The sequence below is a fragment of the Tinamus guttatus genome, unplaced genomic scaffold (assembly GCF_059628265.1).
Source record: "Tinamus guttatus ecotype Peru unplaced genomic scaffold, ASM5962826v1 Tinamus_guttatus_pri_ptg000190l, whole genome shotgun sequence".
NCBI lineage: Eukaryota > Metazoa > Chordata > Aves > Tinamiformes > Tinamidae > Tinamus > Tinamus guttatus.
Window position 1 is genome coordinate 1371674 of NW_028288724.1, and position 20451 is coordinate 1392124.

General features: G+C 48.6%; 1 protein-coding gene across 1 annotated transcript; it reads right to left on the minus strand.

Moving 5' to 3' along the window:
- Positions 1–1768: 1768 nt before the first annotated feature.
- On the minus strand, positions 1769–2719 carry LOC148594888 (olfactory receptor 6M1-like). The gene has a single exon (XM_088523493.1). The coding sequence runs from the start codon at positions 2717–2719 to the stop codon at positions 1769–1771; it is 951 nt and encodes a 316-aa protein (XP_088379619.1).
- Positions 2720–20451: the final 17732 nt, after the last annotated feature.

A 20451-nucleotide genomic window follows, 5' to 3' on the forward strand; every position in this document is an offset into this window, starting at 1 on the left:
AAAGTCACTGTGAGAACGAGAAGGATAAGGGAAGTGAGACCACCAAATTGAGGGATAAGATCCCCCGCTCTGGAGTTTGCGCAGGCGCAGTCCTAGAAGGATGATATAACAGAAAGAGGGAGATTTACCCACCCCTGGGTGGTCTCCTGGCATGTACTGGCCCTAAGTGACCGGACGCCCCAGGGGATAAAATACGAAGGTCAGATTTGGGGGACGGAGACTCCCAATATTGAGGCCAATGTTGTCTTCTGCGGGGACGCCCGCTATGATTGAGAGCCTGCCAGCCCCTCCAGACTGCTACCTTGGAGAGATGCGTGGTCTCGTAATTCTGCTGGCAAGTATTATTCAGTCAGTAACTTTTTCGTATTCACATGTACTAACCAATTCTTATTCGTTTGTACTTGTATCTATGTTGTGTTAATTAAAGGCATCATTGTTATTAAGTCTACTTTTTGTCCTTGGATTGCCAAATCCTGAGCCCATTTGGCACACATGGGATGCAAGGAAGTCAAAGGGAACACCTGATAGGTCTGTCCTACCAGCTTTGGTAGGACACTCAGCCATGGCTTGAGCACCAGACTGACACAGAGACCTCTACTCATGATGAGAAAATGATGCAGGGAGTCATTTTTGGCCACACAGCGATCCCAGGACATGGCAGCCAGGAGAAGGCTTTTGATGTTGCTCAGTAAAACCATAAAATGCACCTGGGCAGCACAGTCAAGGAAGGAGAACTTGCCAGCTTCTGCCAGAAAATCCAACATCATTTCTAGCTGAGTGACTGATATGTAGCAGATAGCCTTAAACTCTGATGAAACCAGGACGAGAACAGCTGTTTATGATATACGCTTACAAAAGCATTCACATTATCCAAGTGAAAACCACAGGGTAGTTTTCCTAAGAGAAGACTTGAATTCACAAACACACAAAGTTTTAATATTTCTTTGTTTGTTTTCCTGGCATACTTACTCTTTTTTTTTTTCTTTTAGGTTTATTTTTGGAGTTCTATGCCAAATGCCAAATTTTGGAGTGCTATGCCAAATCTCCGAGATAAAAATAGGATTTTAGGAGGGGAAAGTGGTCAGCATCTGATTCTTAATCTACCTACCTATGCATATGAATGAGTAGGAAGATTTGAATTTTTACTCATTGTTCCCATCCTTTCCTTAAAAGAGAATCTTTCTATTACGGGCACAGATCTGATTTTGAATTCTTCCGTCTCACTGTTCAGTTTCTCCCTCTCTTTCTGGCACTCCTCAGCATTTCTTCTCTTTCTGCATCTAATTTTTGAGAGCCTCCCATCTTATTTCTATCCGCTATAGCTTGTACTTCAAAGAAGAAGCATTAACTGATGTTACTCTCCAGCAGAACACTTTATTTGAAACTTGAAAACTTCATTTGAAAACATGACTATATGATGAAAATTTAGTAAAACTAGTAATAAAAATTGACAGCAATTTATTTTCACTTTACCACTCCATTTTGAGTAGTCTTTCTGTTCCTTTCAGTCTTAAAGCCTTTTGTTCTGATTAGGAGACTGTTTTGTGCCCAACAACCAAATAGCACCACACAGACATCCATCACTGCCTAAAGTGCAGGAGAATATTGGTGTGGCCTGACACAACAGTGCTGCCGTGAAGCTGACCTTTGAGACGTGCTATTCCTCAACATTGGCTGTAACAGGCCACATTCTGACGGAAGACACCATGAATGCTGAGATCCTGTTGAGATTTGTCAAGGACTGACTTCCTACAAGCCACAATGATTCTCATGGCTTTCTGGCCTCCTCAGCCATCCCCAGGCAATGGTGCCAAGCATTTTTCCAGGCTTCTTTCATTTGCTGATTCCTTAGGCTGAATATGAAGGGATTTAAAAGAGGAGTCACAATGCTGGAGAGAACAGAGAGGATTTTGTTGAGGTGTCCAGGGTTCACGTGGGAAGGCCTGACACAGATGAAGATGGAGATGCCAAAACCCAGGGAAACAACAGTGAAATGAGAAGCACAAGTGGCAAAGGTTTTCTGCCTGCCCTGGGCAGATGGGATACGGACTATGGTCAAAATGATCCAGGTGTAGGAGAACACAGTCAGTGCCAAGGAGCCGAGGAGCAGGAGAATGGACACCACAAAACCCCTCAGCTCAGCAACCCAGATGTCCGCGCAAGCGAGGTGCAGGAGAGGTGCACTGTCACAGAAGTAGTGGTCAATGACATTGGGACCACAGTATGGCAGCTTGGCTTTCAGGACTGCTAATGGCAAGATCAAGACCACGCCACCCACCCACACACCCAGGAGAAGCTGGCCACACATCCTTTCCGTCATGATGGTGGGATATCTCAGGGGGTGGCATATTGCCACGTAGCGGTCATAGGACATGATGGCTAAGAGGATGAACTCTGTTGCAGCCAGGGAGAAATATAAGTAGAGAAGGCTAAAGCAGCCAGCAAAGGAGATGGTCTTCTTCTCTGACAGGAAGTTTGCCAGCATTTTTGGAACAACAGAGGAAGTCATGGACATCTCAATGAAGGACAAATTGCTGAGGAAGTAATACATGGGAGAATGGAGATGGCAGTCTGTATAGACCAGTACAATGACAAGAGCATTTCCCAAGACAGTCACTAAATAAACGAGCAGAAACACCACAAAGAAGATGATCTCCACTTCATAGCGGTTTGGAAATCCCACGAGAACAAACTCAGTCACAGGCGTGATACTCCCCATCCAAATGTGCTTTCTGTCATGGTGAGAGGAAGAGAGCAACACAGTTTCTTTGAATATTCAATTCATTCATTCATTCAAAAAGAAATCTTTCCTCACTACTTATATCTCCATTTCTCCATTCCTCCCCATTCCTCAAATATTTGTTGTTGTTCTTTCCTTCAAAAAAAAAAGGCGGGGGAGGAGAGATGGATAAATGTAAGATGCAGGTCTTTGCTGCCAAGGTCCTTCCACCTCTGTAACAACCAGTCAAAATTGCCATCAAATCACAATATGCAATGCATTCTTTTCATGCTACATTTCCAACTTCCCTATTTGCAGGTCATGCATGCACAAAGCAGCAAAAACAGCTGCAAGGAAAATATTCTCCTCTTATGCTTGTGCTTTTGCACTTACCTTCTGCACAAAGAACACCCCATATATTTACATTTGATAACTTGCTGAAGCTATCTGTGTCCAAGCTCCCAAAGAGCTCTGCAGTTTCAGGAACCTGTGGAGTTGCAGCATTCTTCTGTTCCAGCAAATTGTGGAGAGATACAGAATAGAATTGGATGCATCCTACATTCCCAGTTTATTTTGTAACAGCAGAGGAACTCACTTTCTAACAGAGTTACAGCATGGCCCAGAGAAGGACAAATACAAAGGAGCAATCCCATGATATAGTAAGCCACAAGACTCAGAGTATTAGAGTAAAAAACATTTTTCACCCCTGCTGATGGTATAAGCAGAGCTGTTATATGTGGGCTCTGATAATCTGAACACCATAGCATGAGAACTGAAACACACATTCTGTAGTTTGTGCAAGCTCTAGCTGCTAAAACCTACGGGAGAGAACCTAGTCATCTTGAGAAAACTGAAGCAGTTTATAACTTTGAAACCACCCAAAGCATGTTGTCCAGAAGATAAAGTTCAGGAGGAAGGCGGAAGTCTTCTTCTTACGTGTGTTTTTATTTTCTTTTTTAATGAATTATTTATTTTTAGTGAAGACAGCACATTTCAGAGTGAGCCAATTATACCTGATAGACAGTCTTAGAAATGACATAGAGATGATAATTGGCTCCCTTAGAAACATTTGAACCTTGAAAGCTGGCAATTTCTGACTCAGGGGATTCAGGCAGACAAGTCTCACCTGAAGTTTGCAAAAGTAGAAAACTTTTCTTCTTTGTAGAGAACAACAGCATTGTCCAGTATTTCTGATGAAAAAACGATCACTTCAAGGGTCTTGTCTTTCAGAGACACCATAGTAATGAGGAGAATCATCTCACCTAATGGAGCTAATATGGAAGGATCCCACCATGGGCTTTTCCAAGATATGGTCTATCTATTTGAGGCTAGAATGCGGCTAGCTGAGGACTCGTATGTTGACGCTTTTCACATTCACTCCGATTAACACTAGAAGCAGATATCCTTAATGGCATATGGTGGTCTCCTGGGCAGTCCTCCTGTGCTCTTGGACACAAACAACATATTTTTTTTTTGTATGTATCTTTGTTGTGCTTCCCTCATCAATAGGAAAAAGTCTCTGGTTTGATGCTGTTAAGGCTGAGGCTGTATGTCCCAGCTTGCTGTATGACAGCCTCTAGGGACATTTGAGAGTGTGAATTTGTTGGGGAGGTCTCACAGAACTCTCCTATGTGACAACAGCCTATACAACTGGAGTGCATCCTGGGACACTTACTTGGCAATGTGCTCATCTTTTCCCTCTGAGGGGTCCTATTCCAGACAGAGGCCTGGAGAAAGGCAGTGGCCAGCACGTCAAGGGGAGTTGCTACTGCCTCAGACTCACAGATGGCAAGGCCCCATTTTGAATACTGATCCCAGTTATGGGCTTCCAGACCAGGAAGGATGAGGGAAACTTTGGAGAATCCAGCAGGAAATGGTAAGGTGCCAACTGCAAAACTCCATTGAGGCAATATTGGGGCATCAGATCTTTTTTAGTGCGGTAAAGAGGAGGCTAAAAACACTACATCAGAAGGTGCTAAGAGACGTGTCCAACATCCTTTCAAGGCATCTGTCATCTATGTCTATTGTCTTTATAATGCTTGGAGATTAGAGGAGAACTGAGATGATGGGAGGAAAGCAAAATTTGCACCCACCGTCAAAAATGACTATAAGGATGATGTGCGAACTAAAGCTCAATTAAGCTCAGTGTGGTGCCTAGGAAATTCTTGGAGTCCTCCTGGAAGATATTTCTGGGCAAATAAAGGAAGAACAGGCAGCGTGGAGTGACCAAGGTTACATCCTACCCATCTGGCTTTCCTGCCGGCTGGACCTATGTGTCTTACATGATGCAAAGACTAGATTTGTGGAGGAGATCAAGCACTGTAAGTCATTTTCTGTTTACTTGAAGAAGGGATTTGACATGACGTCCAACAATCATTTTGTATCCGTGTTAGGATGTCATGGTCTGAATGGTTCTCTTAGTTTTGGTCTGGATGATCCTGTTAATTTTATCATATCAGAGGTGGCAGAGTGCTGCCATCATGTTGGCAAATGTCTTTGAGGAGAGGGGATTGTAGGTAAGTTCGAGGGCATAGATGCTATCCAAAGGGACCTTGACAGGCTGGAGGAATGGGCCAACAGAATCCATATGAGTTCAAACAGGGACAAATGCAAACTCCTGCCCTTGGAAGGAACAGCCCCCTGCTGTGATCCAGGCTATGGATACCTGGCTGGGAGCAGCTCTGTGGGGAAGGCTCAGTGGAAGATCCAGATGGACCTGAAGCGAACATGTGCCCTGGCAACAGTGCCATGTGCCCTGGCACAGGTGTGTCCTGGCAACAAGGATGGCCAAGGGATCATCCCACTCTGTCTGCACTCATTAGACTACATATGCATTTCTACCTCCAGTTTTGGCACCCTCAGTCCAGGGAAGACGTGGATAAACAGGAGGGAGTTCATTGAATATTCACCAAAGTGTTCAGGAATTTTGAGCCCGGGGAAGAGAGGTGGAGGAAATGGGACTCATTCAGTGTGGAGAAAGGAAGATTCTGGTGAATCTCAGAGCAGCCTTTCAATACCAATAGGGACATTTTTGAGAAGACAAAGTAAGGCTCTTCACAGTGGTGTATGGTGGGAGGAGGAATGGCAATGGACATAAACTGAAACAAGAAAGCTCTCAAGAGGCAGTCCAGAGAGGCTGTGTGGTTTTCATCCTTCATAGACAGGACTTGATGAAACTCTTGAGCAATTTCTCCCTGTCTTTGAGCAGGAACACTTGGATCTCCTTCCTGCCTTTGACCCATCACTGCAACATTCCAGCATAAGCTTTGTTCAGTCCCACAATACCTATAAAATGTCCTCAACAAATTCTACACAGTCTCACATATCTGTTTCAATATCCCACAAGGAATTTGCTCTTTCCCAGGAAACCTCAGATAATTTTCTCTCCTTGTGACTGGTTGCACAGTAGTACTTGTCCCTCTGCAGAGAGGCAGTAGAAATAGTAATAAACTCAATGCCCATCAATCAGTGATCCAAGAGCTCTGGTCTCTGTTACCCAAATGCTGAAGGACTGGGTTGTTGTTATGCATTTTATTCAGGGTTACTACGCATTTTACTCATGCTAACCAGGAGCCTTCTGGAATTCAGCCACGGAAAGGGCTCCAGAGTCCTTCACCTGGGGTGGAGGAAACCCAAAGGCCCCCTGCAAAAGGTAGATTTGGGGCCGACTGGTGAAAGAAGAGTTTTCTAAAAGATGACCTGGGGCTCTTGGGGAAGAAGCAGGAGTCAGCCATGTGCACCAGTGGCAAACGCCATCCACCAAGATGGGACTCGCATACTGCAGGCAGATAAAGGGGTTGAGATGTGTGAGGAAGCTGTTCCCTAAGCTGCTAAGTCCACCCCTGCCCTGGGAAGGAAGCCTGGGATGGGAAGTCTGATCCCCCTTGTCCTGATGTTGCCATTTAGTAATTTTCATGAATTAATTTTCACTCATGACTTGCAAGAAAACTATGTTGTTCTGGAACAAGAATCAAAAGAAGGATTTGTTTATGCATTTTCAATAAAAAAATATGAAGTTGTCATTCTGTCTGAAAGACTTCTTTACTACTTGATCACTCCCTCCCAATAGTTCAGAAAAGAGCAGTCTCCTGGTGCCCTGTGAGACTGGATCGGGACCAGGGCCAAACCACAGAGCACTGTCCCTTCGACATCTCTGCAGTTGTTGTGGCAGGAGGAGACTCTCACTGTACGTGCTGCTCCCATGCTCTTGCCCTCCCAGGGGGAGTGTGGATGGAGAGGAGCAAAGCCCTTCCCTGAGCCATGTCTGCCCCTGCATGCAGCACTTGTGTATGCGTCACAGCTGTCCCTGATGCCAGCAGCAGGAGTGAGTGGGGTGAGGAAGTGCCCCTTCTCTGGGTGATGTCCCCACAGTTCTAATTGCCCCCAGGCTGTGTGGTAGAGGGGCCATGGAGAGCAGGAAGAGCTGATCCTGGTCAGGGAGGTGACCACAGCCCCTCCCTGGGCACCAGGCATTCCCCCCGCACCGTACTGCCCACCAGCAGCCAGCAGTGGACCGAGGGCAGCATCCCCTTCCTTGGGGCTGGGGCATGGCTCGGCTCAGGGATGTTCCCATTCCCGCAGCACAGGCGTCTCTCCTGATGCCAGAGCTGTGCAGGAGAGCCCCAGGCAGGACTCTGTGCCACGGTGGGAGACTCAGTTTGCCTGTGAACTGAAAGGTTAGTGATTCAAGCCCAGTCATGGATGGTGAACCCTTGGTAGGATGCCTGGGAAAGGGACCTTCTGCCTGGCACCCTGGCTTTTGCTCATGCTCAGCAGGAAGTAGTGGAGAAAAAAAAACTATGGTAGGCCTATGGCCCTGAAACAGGCTGAAGGAAAGGACCTGTGAATTGCTCAGGGAAGGACCTGTCTCCTGAACCAGGGCTCCTGTGAATGGAACTATCATCCCGGGTGGGGCTGGTACCACTGATAGTCCCCTTCACACCTGGGTGTGCAGAGATAGGTCCTGCCAAGGGGTGTAAATTATGGCATAAACTCCAAGGCCTAATGTCAATGAGAGCAGTCCTGCTTTTGGGTACATCTTGGGGATGTGTGGGAGCACAGGCAAATGGAGGCAGTCCAGGAGGGATCCTGGCAGTGATTTAGCAAACATGCAGGGCTGTCTATGAGAGGAGTGGGACAAGGGAGCCCAAGAGGCAGCGGCTGAACCAGAGAGTGCAGATAGGTTGTCTGCAGGTTGAGGGGTTGAGGGGAAATACAAGGCAGCTTTGCACTAGGATGATGGGCAAAGCCGAGGGTTTGTAAGGATCTATGAGGAACTGAGGCAAACCCACAGATGTTCATTTCCAAGCAATTGAGCTCCATATTTGCAATAGGAGCTTCTCAGGTGCACTCCCTCCATGACTGGAGAGGAAAAAGGGCAGCAGCAGAGGCTGAAGGACTCCCTGGTTGCACGTTATACTAACTTGCAGAGTTTCTGTCATGAAAGAGCTATTGCAGCTCTTGCCCATCCTGCAGGGACCAGTGGGAGATGGGAGCCCCTCAGGGCTGCAGACAGAGGCTCAGCAGGGGGGAACAAGGGCACCTGCAGTGGCACCAGATGTCCATGACCCTCTGATGGCATTCCACTCCAATTCACTTTCCTTAAAACAGATCACACACAAAGTCTCCTCCAAAGACCAGTAATTCAAAAGATACACCACCACCAAGAAAAGAACTAAACATAATGAAGGAGGGCTATAAAATGGTAGATATTGAAAAGGGTTCACTAAACATCTTTTTGTTTGCAATTTTGATGTACAGTATTTTTTCATATTCAGATCCACACCAATAGAAAAGGTATTTTTAGGTCCTGCACAGAGTATAGAGGCCCAAACCAGCTGGGACAGTAATTGCTCCCTCTTTGCTCAGAGCCATTCCTGCTAGGAGATGCTGAGTTCTCTTGCCTGTTCTCTCTTGCCCTGCTCAGTTCCCCTCTACTCCAGACACCAGGATGCTGCAGTGATGATGTCCAAAAGGCGTCTGCAGGTTGGCTGTGGATGAACAGAGGTTCCTGCAGGTTTTGTGGCTGAGGAACTGTCAAGGGAAGGAGCCGTTAGTGGGAGCAGCGAGAAGAGTGTTGTGGTGGCTGCCAAGGAGCAGCTGGATGATTTGGTGGGCTCAGTGGTTAGCGCTCCCTCCCGCGGTGGCAGCAGCCACCTGCACTATGCGGCTGTGGGGTGAGTGTGGCGTGAAGCTCGTTGCCCTCCCTGAGAGCCAGGTTTTGTGTGCGCAGCTGTGGCCATGTGAGTGCAGTCACAGTTCCCAGCGACGCCAAGACCCACGGTGGGAGGAGGATTCATTCTTGTTTCACAGTCTGTGTAGCTCAAGGGCAGCCCCTGAGCGCCCCATGCAGTCCCTGACCACTGCAGGGCCAGCCCTGGCTTGGCCCGCGGTGATGAGGGTCAGACCCGTCTGTGACACGGGCTGTGCTCACAGGGGACATCCCGTGTCACAGGCACAGCAGTCAGAGCGCACGCTCCGACCTTTCCTCACACGTCGCGACGAGCCTGGGAGAGCCCACGCGCTGGGACTGCTCTCGGCTCTGCTCTGCTGCGAGGAGCCCACGACCCTGAGTGGGAACCAGCGAGGGGCGGCCAGAGTAGCACAGGGCTGAGGTGACGTGTACAGGAGGAGCAGGAGAGGAGCTGTTTCCTCATCACCTCCTGTTTGCTCTTCATCCAGAGCAAATGAGCAAAGAAACTAGGATGGAGCTCTGGGACTCTGGCCTTGGCAGGTCTCATGGGCACCGATTACCAGTGCTGCCAGCACAGGGTAAGGCCTCTGGGAATTCTATCTCAGGAAGTCTCACAGAGATCATGAACTGTGAACATGGCTGTGGAAAGCCTGGGGCTGGAGGAGCGTGGCTGGGGCTGGAACTGCTGCCAGAGCCCAGGCTCATGGTCCCCTCTGCCTCAGTTGGCAGTGTGGCTGTCAGGACTCCTGGCTCCCAACCCTCATGCTATCCCCACTGTCCTGGGACACCCCACTCAGAAGTCCCTGCCACAGGTGCTTCCCAGTGGGGAAGGCCTACCTGCGCTGCCAGGGCTCCCCATTAATGCCATCTCAATCTCAGCTGCTGAGACCCTCTCACGGTTGGGCTCAGTTTGCTCATTTAGTACGACTGCAGGTGTCACCTCCTTGGTTAACCATGTGCTGCACATTTGTGAGCGGGGCCACACAGAGCCTGATGTGTCTTCCACTTCTTTTCCAGAGACCCTTACTATCTGGGAAGGAGTCTCCAACTACATTCTAGAGCAGCTAATGCTGAATAAGGTGGGTCTGCCATCCTACATCTCCCCAGAAGCCCTTCTTCTGCACTGGAGGTATTTGAGGGATGAGTTCTCTACGTTTCCTTGCATTTTTTGAGAGCATGAAGAAGAGGGGGAATGAAAACACCTCAAGTGCTCTTCTAAAGACATTCTCCAAGGGTTCTCCAAGGCTTTCCCCACTCCTCCATTCATCCCCTTTGCACAGCAGGATTGAGCAGGACACCAAGCTCCATCTTCATGCAACTGACCAGTTAGAAGCCTCTTCACCTGGCACTCGAGTAATGCTTTTCTTCCTTCCTCTTTGCAGGGAGTCAGAGTTATTCGGCTTGGCACCTTTTGTGTGGTGACTGAGCAAGTTGCTGTTAGGAAATACGGCTTTGTGACTGTTCACAGACCCGTGTTCCATCTTTCAAAGAGTATTGCGGAGGTTCACCGCCTCACCTATGATAAGGCCTATGCTCCTGGTAAGAAGACATGCTAAAACTTTGGCCTCCAATTCTCTGGGACATCTTTGGGTTGGGCATTAGCCCTGTCTAGCAGTAACTGTTAAAGCTCCAGACTTCTGTCACCACGTTATAAAAACAATTTCAATTTGTAGATTTCAGGACCTCATCATGGCAATTACCATTGTATTCCCTCTCTCCCTGTATTGATTTCACAGCAGGCTACAGCTGCAATTCTGTAAAGGCAAATATTGGCATTCATGATGGCTTTTCCCTATTCCTTGCACCTTGAAGTTGGTCACAGTCAGCTGTAAGAGCCCTGAAATGGAGACTGGGATCCTAGTGCATGTGAAAACCCATCAGAGGCAGGTTTTGCTGTGATTGCTAGTCATCCTTGTGAACACTACAGCTGTTTTGTGCACTTCAGAGGGTGCTGGATGGATTGGAGGATTAGGAGGAGTATAGTGCATTCATTTTTTTTTCTTTCTTTCCCTTCTTTCTTTCATTTATGTAACATGGCTCTGTGAAATCTTTCCCAGTGTGGAATGGGCTGAGCTTGGCCCAAGTTCTTTGACCTGGCACCCATGAAAGAAACTCATCATTTCCTCCTCTCCTCGTCCTGCCGTCGAGGCTCACATTCATAGAAGATGGTTGTGGCCTTTTCTTTCAAACACTGTAGGGAAGAAAGCATTGCTATCCACTTGGCACATCTGCTTGCAGTGCTTTGAACATCTTCCCACATGATTTGTCCCAGAAGGTCAAGAAAGGGAGTTCTGTAAGAGCTGCTTGCTTGAAGACCACAAAGCTGTTGATGCTGTGTTTTTGTGTGTTCTACTAGTGCCTTTTTCCTCTTGGTCTGCTTCCTAGGTCATAAGCTTTGTGAGCCCCTGAAATGTGCTCACATAGCCGAGGACATCTCTCTTCCCCGCAAAACAGTGGAGGCTGGCATAGAGAAGACCCTGCGTCTTTTCCGACGCTGCCTCGAGAGCGGGAGAAATGTTGTCTTTGTGTTGAAGAACATTGGCATGCTTATAATTGAAGGGGCAGATGTGAAAATGAGATTTTACAAAGAATTCCTGAAAAGACTTAATGGGACCGAGCAGATGCTAGCGGCCCTTCTTACGGTAAGTTCTCCAATTCTCCGGTGCTCCCTGTCATCTTTTTGAATTCCCAAGGGAATGCAATTCTATTAGCCTGCCATGACCTGTTGAAGGACATGGACAGTCCTGGCTGAGAGGAATGCCAGCTACCTGGACAGTTTGTCTTTGGCATTCAGAGGACTTGGCAATGAAGTTGAACCTGTGCAGAAGTGTACTGGGTCCACTCAAAGATTCATACAATCCTGGAGACAGTTTCCACATTCTCAGCAAAGAAGGCCAAGACAAGAGGAGGCCTTGTGTGTTTTTTTCGCCACTAGACTTCCCTCCTTGCAGAAAGCCATGCTTTCATGGCCCTTTTTGTGAGGATGGCCTCAGAAGCCATGTTACCCCTAGAACATGTCTGGCATGGTAAGGCAGCAAGTTCAGCCATTTCCCTTAAGGTTCTGAAAATTCTTTTTATGAGTCCCTTTGGAAGCTCAGCCTGATCTCCTTATGGATACAATTGCCTAGGCCAGTGGGAATGTCACACAACTCTGTCAACTGTCTATTGACCTCATTTCTCTCTCTTTGAAGCATTAGGTCCAGACAGCATGGAAAACAGAGTGGCCCAGCTAGTGAAATGCCTTCTCATATGCTTGCCTCCCTTGATTTCTGCATTAGAAGAGACCTGAGCTAACCGAGTCTCTGAATCCTGAGCCTTGTAAAAGGCATGACCATGTTCCTCCCCTTTCCCCTTTATTTCTCTCCAATTGTTACGGTGCATAACTGGAGGGACTGCTGATGGGAATAGAATAATTGAATGTTTCAGAGGCAGCTCTTTCTCTAAGCAGTAGAAGAATTTGTTTCCCCTGTAAGCACTTAGATAATTCTCTTGGCATCATGTCCCATGTGTTTCTCTCCTTTGCAGATGCCGGAGATGAGGAATTCGGTGCTCTCAGGCACCGAAACTGCTCTTTCCCAGACTCACTCTCGTCATGTCATTGTCTTTCCTGAGTGAGTATGTTTCCTTCTTGGAAAGGAACCTGGCCAAGCAAGTAACTGCTCATCGCATGTTTTGCAACCTTGTGTTGCCAGTCCTTGTGAACGTTGCTCAGAAAGCCATTTATGAGCAACCCTTTGAAATGCACATCAAAGTACAGGTCCCTCTTAGTTGCTGCTTTGGGACATTTTTATTTCTTTTGAGAGATCTATAGGAATGAAATGCATCCTGATCATATTGTCTTGGGCCATTTTTATTTTTTAATGTGGAGACTTATGTAGGCCAAAGTGAACACTGTGGCTAGTGGTATTTTGGAGAGCTTTCTCCTGGCTCCCATGGTGCTCAGTGTTTGGTTCTATTATGTGTGTGGGAGATGCAGGTTCATCAGAAAGGACGATGAAAGGATTCTGAAAAGCTTAAGGGGACTAAAGTGTTCTTCCTGAACATGAGCAGGAACAGGAGATGGGTGATGATCCCAAAAGCACACAGGGGATTTGGGTTGAAATTGGTTTGGCATTTTCACATGAAGCACAGGGAAGAGTCAGAGGAGAAAGGTCATGCCCCTCCAGGCGTTGGAGGTCTTCATGATGCCTCTCACCTTGCTGAGACACTCCTCCAGCATCTGGCCTCTTCTGCCTATTGCGCTTTAAAAAACGAGGGACTTCCCAGCACCTCCCAAATGCCCCTGTGTCTCTATTATTGACAGAGGTTGCAAAAGTGCTCCCGCTTTAGACTGCCTCCTTTTCTGCTTTCCAGGTACAAGGTGGAGAGTAGAGATCAAAAACTACCTAGGCCACCTGTAAAGCCCAAGCAGGAGGAGGAGAGGAGAGGAGAGGCCAGCACTGTCCAGGAAGGTAATGGACCTGCTGATTCTTGGTGGATGCTTGTGCCTTCTCCTTCTGTGCTCCTGGGTAGGCCTTCGGAAGCCAAGTGACAGTGTGATGGCTCAGGTAGCATGAGGCGCTAGAGTTGACGCTGCTCCCCCAATAGGGCAAATCTCAAGTGAGTCCTGAGGGAACAAGGCCTCAGCGCAGCACAACACTCTCACCTGTACAGGATCCTCCAAGTTCAACTTTCCTCCATTTCCATGTCCTGCTCTCCTAAACATGCCGCATATACACCCTGAAAACAACTCATTGGTTTTGATTGTGTCAAAAGAGGACCTCTAGGCATGTGAGATCAGTAGGCAGATCCAAGGATCTGCTCTCCTGCCTTAAATTACTGCCCTCAGAGAGACTCTGTTAGGCCACCCATACATCCCAGCGAGTCTCCTCTTTCCTTTTTACACTTCTCCTTTCTCTGAATAGGATAGAGAGTGAGAAAAGCACTACCTCAAGAAAGGATGTTGTAAAGTACAAACAATAAGTGAGAGAAAAGGCAGTGTCCAGAATGGGCAAAGCCCACCCAGGAAATGAGGCTTCAAAGGAATCAGTCTGACACCCCTCAGTTTGACCTCAGGCTGAGAAGAGCTGCATAACCTTCCCTTTCAAGAGCCCTCTGCAATGCTGTCCTGGATGGTTTTCTTGTCTTCTGCCTACAGGAAATCTTCCTGCTAATCGTCTCCTCTCCAGAAAAAGCATCCCAGAGCCCACACTTGCTGCTCAGAATATACAGAAAGAGCAGAGGAAGAAATCTGAAAGAAAAGAAACTCATGGCAGGTGAGACACTTGCCACCCTCTCCTTCTTGGACTCCGGCTCTCCAGGAACAGTCATTTTCCATTTCCTAACAAACAGTAGTTGGGACTACCAGGCAGTATTCCATATATTTGCCACGTCTCTTGGAGGCTGCCTTTGTAAAGAACCGTGCTTTGCTCATGTTGCATCAAGAGAGAGCTGGTACTCGGGCATAAGGATCATTCCTGTGGGCACTCCTTGCTGCTCTGGGCATAAAAGCTGGGGGTGAACTTGCTCTCTCTTCATGTGAAAACAGTCAGTTGAGCCCACATCATTCATGGCAACAGCCAAGAGAACTGCCTTGGGCTGCAGAACTTTCTAAGGGCAGGACAGGCACCAAAATTCCCCTGTGCTCACAGCACCTCTCCATAATATCTCTTTTCAGGAAACTTCCAGCCATCCACAAGAGATCCTCACGGAAGGTGAAGAAATCCAGGAGGAAGGGCAGTGTACCCATGCCCCCAGTGGAGAAACTGGTGAGAAGAATAGTGAGGTGGCCAGGAGAGGTATGTGCTACTGCCTGAGAACCTCCTTATGCGGTATGGATTCATGGGAAAGCACAGGTCTGTGAACAGGGAGTGAGAGAGATCTCCTCCTGAGAACATTTGGCCATTGACTGCCATTGTCATGGATTTGCTTGAAAAACTCATGCTCTGATTTTGCAATGCATTTGTCACTACTGCATTCCCAGGAAAGACATGAGAAGGCCCTCCTTGGTTCGAGTGGAATGGTACCTGCTAGGCCTCTCAGGAACAGGGGATGCACAATTTTGGTTTAGCTCAGCTCATCAATTAGATCAAAAAGACAATCTGCAGATGTGCTGACCTATTAGGATTAGCTTAGGGGCATAAGAGAACTGTCAAGAAGGCTCAAGTGAAGGGTCAGAATAGAGGGTGGGAAATGATTTCCAGGCCCTGGAGAAGAACAGATGTTAATCGTAATCTTTGTTGTTTCTTTTCTGTGGCCCCACAGGTGGAATATCACTTCAAAATAATGGGAGAAGGACCACTTATCTTTCCTCCAATATAAACGCCTGGGATGATTTCCCTTTCCTTTTTATTTTGCTGAAGAGACAAGGAAGTCAACTGGGAGAGACCAAGAGAGAAGAGCGCTTTTGGGAAACTCATTGGAATAAACACCAGTATTTCCTGAGACATGTTTTCCAGAAGCACCTGTAAGACCTTAGGAACCAGGAGGAATGGGGCTTGTGGCCCATGTGAAGTCCTGGTATTTTTAAAGGCCCGTGATTTGCCTGTCTGGTCCTGGGGAAGCTCAAATGAGGCCAAGAAGCCTGATGCTGAGAGGAAAAGCTCAAGGGGAGTGCTTTGGGTCATTTGGTCTGATGTGCCAAACCCCCAAACCTCCCAGGAGGGTTTCATTGCACACAGGCTTGTCTTGATCCCGCCCTGTTTTCTTACCAAAACCTCTCACCCATCAGGCTGCTGTGGCCAGCCCAGCTGCAGCAACTTGCAGGCCCCATTCCTGCACAGAGGGAGAAACCCTGCTCCTGCAGCCCCACAAGCCCCTTTGGTCCTCTGGGCAGCTCCTGCTGAACCCCTCTCTCCCATCAGGGGCTCTGCTATGGCTGCAAGCCAGGAATTTCTGCTCTCAGGCTCCCTGCAGCCAACAAGAATAGCCCAAGGATCTTCAGTCCAAGGACAAAGCACAGACACGACAGAGAGGACTGTGCTCTGCTCCAGTGTTGTGGGCACATGAAGGACTCACCCTGGCACAGGGGTCTCTGGCAGAACTGTCTGCACATGAGGCACATGTTTGAACTGATCCCATATCCCCACAGCCACTGCAGTGGAGACTCAGAGGCCCTCCTGCATTGCCCCATAGGTCTATACGTTCCCTTCTCTCCATTCAGTAATGAGAGGAACAGACACAACGACCGGGCAGTGACACACACTATTGCAGCTTCTGTGCTTCCCAGTAGCAAAGGGAATGGAACAACTCAGCTCAGCTCAGTTCAGGTTCAACAGGAAACCTGCATCTTCCATGCTGCTCTCCAGCTTTTCTGGCCATACCACATGCTCCAGAAAGGGTGTCCCATAGCAGCATATATGTCCCAGCCACCAGCAGATGTGCTGTCTCAGAGACACCTCCCCAGGGATGGACCTCCAGAGAAGTCTGGCTTTTGTTGTGACTGAGCTGAGTGAGAGGAGTGGGCAGAGAAAGGGGCTGCTCACCTAAGGAAGGTGATTTTCTTGCCACCTTTGAGGTGGCAAGCTTGAAAAAGCTTGACTGTAGGAACAGGGACTGCAAGGCTAGAACTGCTCCAAAACAGCCCTTCCAGGTTGGTCTTGAGCTGGTAACAGGAGCATCTTTGATGAGGATGAGGTTTGGGCCCAGAAGCAGAAGTCATTAGCAGTGCATTGTTGTAGCCTCCTGCCCGCCTCGTTGCCAAGCTGCTGTTGTCAGGTGGAATTTTCAGATTGCACTGAGGCAATCAAGCTATGGGAGGTGCTTCTGGCCTCCTCGTTATGCTTTCGAACATCAGGGCTGACCTGCAGGGAGATGTCTGACACTGGTGTGTCCTGTGTTCTTGTAGGCAGTACAAAATTAAGCTGCCCTGCATGCTTGCCTTCGGTGTGGGGACAAGAATTTTCCCCTTTCCCTCTCATTTCCCGTTTCAATTGCTGGGAGTTAAAAAGAGCCTTCCCTGTGATCAGGGGAGATGCAGGGATGTTCCCAGAACATCAAGGGTGTGCAGAAAATCTCGCTGTCAAGAACTGAATGTCCAAAAAGGAGACAGAGGAGTCCTAAAACTTTATTCGAATAAAGGGAGAGTCCACCCGGCATATCCCTGTGGGGTCTCTCCAATTGCTGGGGGACGCAGCCCCCCTTTTATCCTAATTTCCAGACCGAGGGACGCCCTCTCCCTTTCCCCATTGGCCAAGGTACTCAGAAGTTACAGCCTTCCCGGCCCGCCTACACCAAACTCCTGCCTCCTGCCATCTGTTCTCACCTGAGCTCGCCAACTCCTTTGTCCCCCTTGCTGAAGAATGTGGGGGAATTGCCCTATTTCCCTCCTTTGTAAAGGCCCCCATCTCCTTTCAGATGGCTCTTTTTGTCCCACTCACTCATGGCTCCGCTCAGTCTCCCCTCCCTTTGTCCTGCTCTTCAGCCAAACTGTGGGGAAATCTCCTTGTTGATGAATACATAAACCTGAGCATTCCACTCAATCCCTCCTCTTTTTTTTTTTTTTTTTTTTTCTCCCCTCTTTTGGACAATACTTGTTTTTACAAACCAGGTTATTTGCTAACAACCTGCATTCAGTATATCTAGTACCCCTGGGTACTCTTCATATCCTCCTGGACTCCCACAGACCCAGCAACCCAGCATTTATTTTCCAGACCCACTCCCAGCCAGCGGTACAGATCTACGGAGAGTTAGCCGGGGCTTTCCATCCTCTTCCTTCAACTGACAAGCCCAGATTTCTGGAGTCTTGGAAATCTTAACTCTGGTATGATGAGTCCATCCATGCTCAGCTGTCTTGATTGATGTTTACCAAGACCCAATCCCCTGGATGGATATCATGGACTGCAAAATCCAAGGGGAGGGTCTGTGCGAGCTGGGCTTCCTGTCGGAGAGACTCCACTAAAGAATGTATTGCTTTAAATATATATCACCTATCTCCACCTCCTTGCCAGGTTGGGTGTTAGTAGGATAGGGAATCCCAAACATTATTTCAAAGGGGGGACAGCTGAATGTCTCCCCTTTGTTTTGCTCTTATTCTTGCTAAAGCTAATGGTAGAAGTCGTGTCCACGGCATCTTAATTTCTAAAACCAATTTCAAAAGATGCTTCTTAATGTTCCCATCCATCCTTTCCACTCTACCAGAAATCTGAGGATGCCAAGGGGTATGCAAGCCCCATTGAATCCCTAGGGCAGTCATGACACCTTGAAGGACCTTTCCTGTAAAATGAGTGCCTCTGTCTGAATCTATTGCCTCTAGCAACCCATATCTCGGAATTATTTGTTCTAAGAACACCTTATTTACAGATCCAGTTGTTGCTGAGGCAGTTGGAAATGCCTCGGGCCATCCCATCAACTGACATACTACTACCATAGAATCATAGAATCATAGAATGCTTAAGTTTGGAAGGGACCTCTAGAGGTCATCTAGTCCAAATCCTCTGCACACACAGGGTCACCTAGAGCATGTGGCACAGGACTGCATCCAAGCAGGTTTTGAAGATCTCCAGAGAAGGAGACTCCACAACCTCTCTGGGCAGTCTGTTCCAGCGCTCTGTCACCCTCACTGTTAAAAAGTTTTTCCTTAAGTTCATGTGGAACTTTTGGTGCTTCAGTTTGTGGCCATTACCTCTAGTTCTGTCAGTGGCCACCAGGGAAAAGAGGCCAGCACCATCCTCCTCACTGCCTCCCTTGAGGTACTTATAGACACTGATTAGATCCCTTCTCAGCCTTGTCTTCTCCAGGCTGAACAGGCCCAGCTCCCTCAGCCTCTCCTCATAGGGCAGATGTTCCAGGCCCCTGATCATCCTTGTGACCCTGTGCTGGACTCTGTCCAGCAGCTCCACATCCCTCTTGTACTGTGGGGCCCAGAACTGGACACAATACTCCAGATGCGGCCTCACCAGGGCTGAGTAGAGGGGCACGATCACCTCCCTCAACCTGCTGGACAAGCTCTTCTTAATGCACCCAAGGATCCCATTGGCCTTCTTGGCCACAAGAGCACACTGCTGCCTCATGGTCAACTTGCCGTCCACCATGACAGCCAGGTCATTCTCTGCAGAGCTACTCTCTAGAAGGTCAGTCCCCAGCCTTTACTGGTGTCTGGGGTTATTCCTCCCCAGATGGAGGACCTTGCACTTGGCCTTGTTGAATTGCATGAGGTTTTTCAGCGTCCAGTCGTCCAGTCCTTCCAGGTCCCTGTGGATGGCAGCGCAGCCCTCTGGGGTATCGGCTACTCCTCCCAGTTTGGTATCATCAGCAAACTTGCTGAGGGAGCACTCTGTGCCTTCATCCAGGTCATTGATGAATAAATTGAACAGGACTGGACCAAGGACTGACCCCTGGGGGACCCCGCTAGCTACAGGCCTCCAACTAGACTCGGCACCGCTGATCACCACCCTCTGAGCTCTGCCATCCAGCCAGTTCCTAATCCACCTCACTGTGCACTCATCTATCCCACACTTCTGGAGCTTGCCCAGGAGGATGTTGTGAGGGATGGTGTCAAAAGCCTTGGTGAAGTCAAGATAGACAACATCCACCACTCTCCCCTCATCTATCCAGCCGGTCATTCCATCATAGAAGGCTATCAGATTAGTCAAGCATGATTTCCCCTTGGTGAATCCATGCTGACTACTCTTGAGCACCTTCTTTTCCTCCATGTGCCCGGAGAAAACAGCCAGTATGAGCCGTTCCATCACTTTTCCGGGGATGGAGGTGAGGCTGACTGGCCTGTAGTTGCCTGGGTCCTCCTTCTTGCCTTTTTTGAAGACTGGTGTGACATTGGCCTTCCAGTCTTGGGGCACCTCCGCCGTTCTCCAGGATCTTTCAAAGATGATGGAGAGCGGCTTAGCTATGACCTCTGCCAGCTCACGCAGCACTCTGGGGTGCATCCCATCAGGGCCCATGGACTTGTGGGTATGGAGTTTCCTTAGGTGCTCTCTGATCCAATCCTCCTCTACCCAGGGCAAGTCTTCCTCTCCCCCGGCTTCTTCTCTTGTCCCTAGGGCCTGCGGCTCTAAAGGGCCTGTGACTGTGAGGCAATATCCAGCTGACTATAGAAGGCCTCATCAACCTCCTCGTCTTGGTCAGGTGGCCTGTAGCAGACACCCACCACAGTGTCTCTCACATTGGCCTGCCCTCTAATCCTTACCCACAAGCTCTCAACTCGCTCATCCTCCACTCCCAGGTTGAGCTCCATGCATTCCAGTTGCTCTCTCACATAAAGAGCAACTCCACCACCTCGCCTTCCCAGCCTGTTCTTCCTAAAGAGCACATAGGCTTCCATGGCAGCGCTCCAGTCGTGCGAGCTATCCCTCCACGTCTCTGTGATTCCAATGAGATGATGTCGCTGGGACCACACAAATTTCCAGTTCGTCCTGCTTATGACCCATGCTTCGCGCATTGGTGTACAGGCATTTCAGGGAAGTAACCAAGCCCGTAGGTTTCCCAGGAGGGGTGAAAGAGGACCCTCCGTGATCATTTCATAACCACACTTCCCCACTACCATACTCCTGCTGGATGCCATCTGACCTAGGCTGCGCGGTACTGTTCGCCGTGTCTGTGTGAC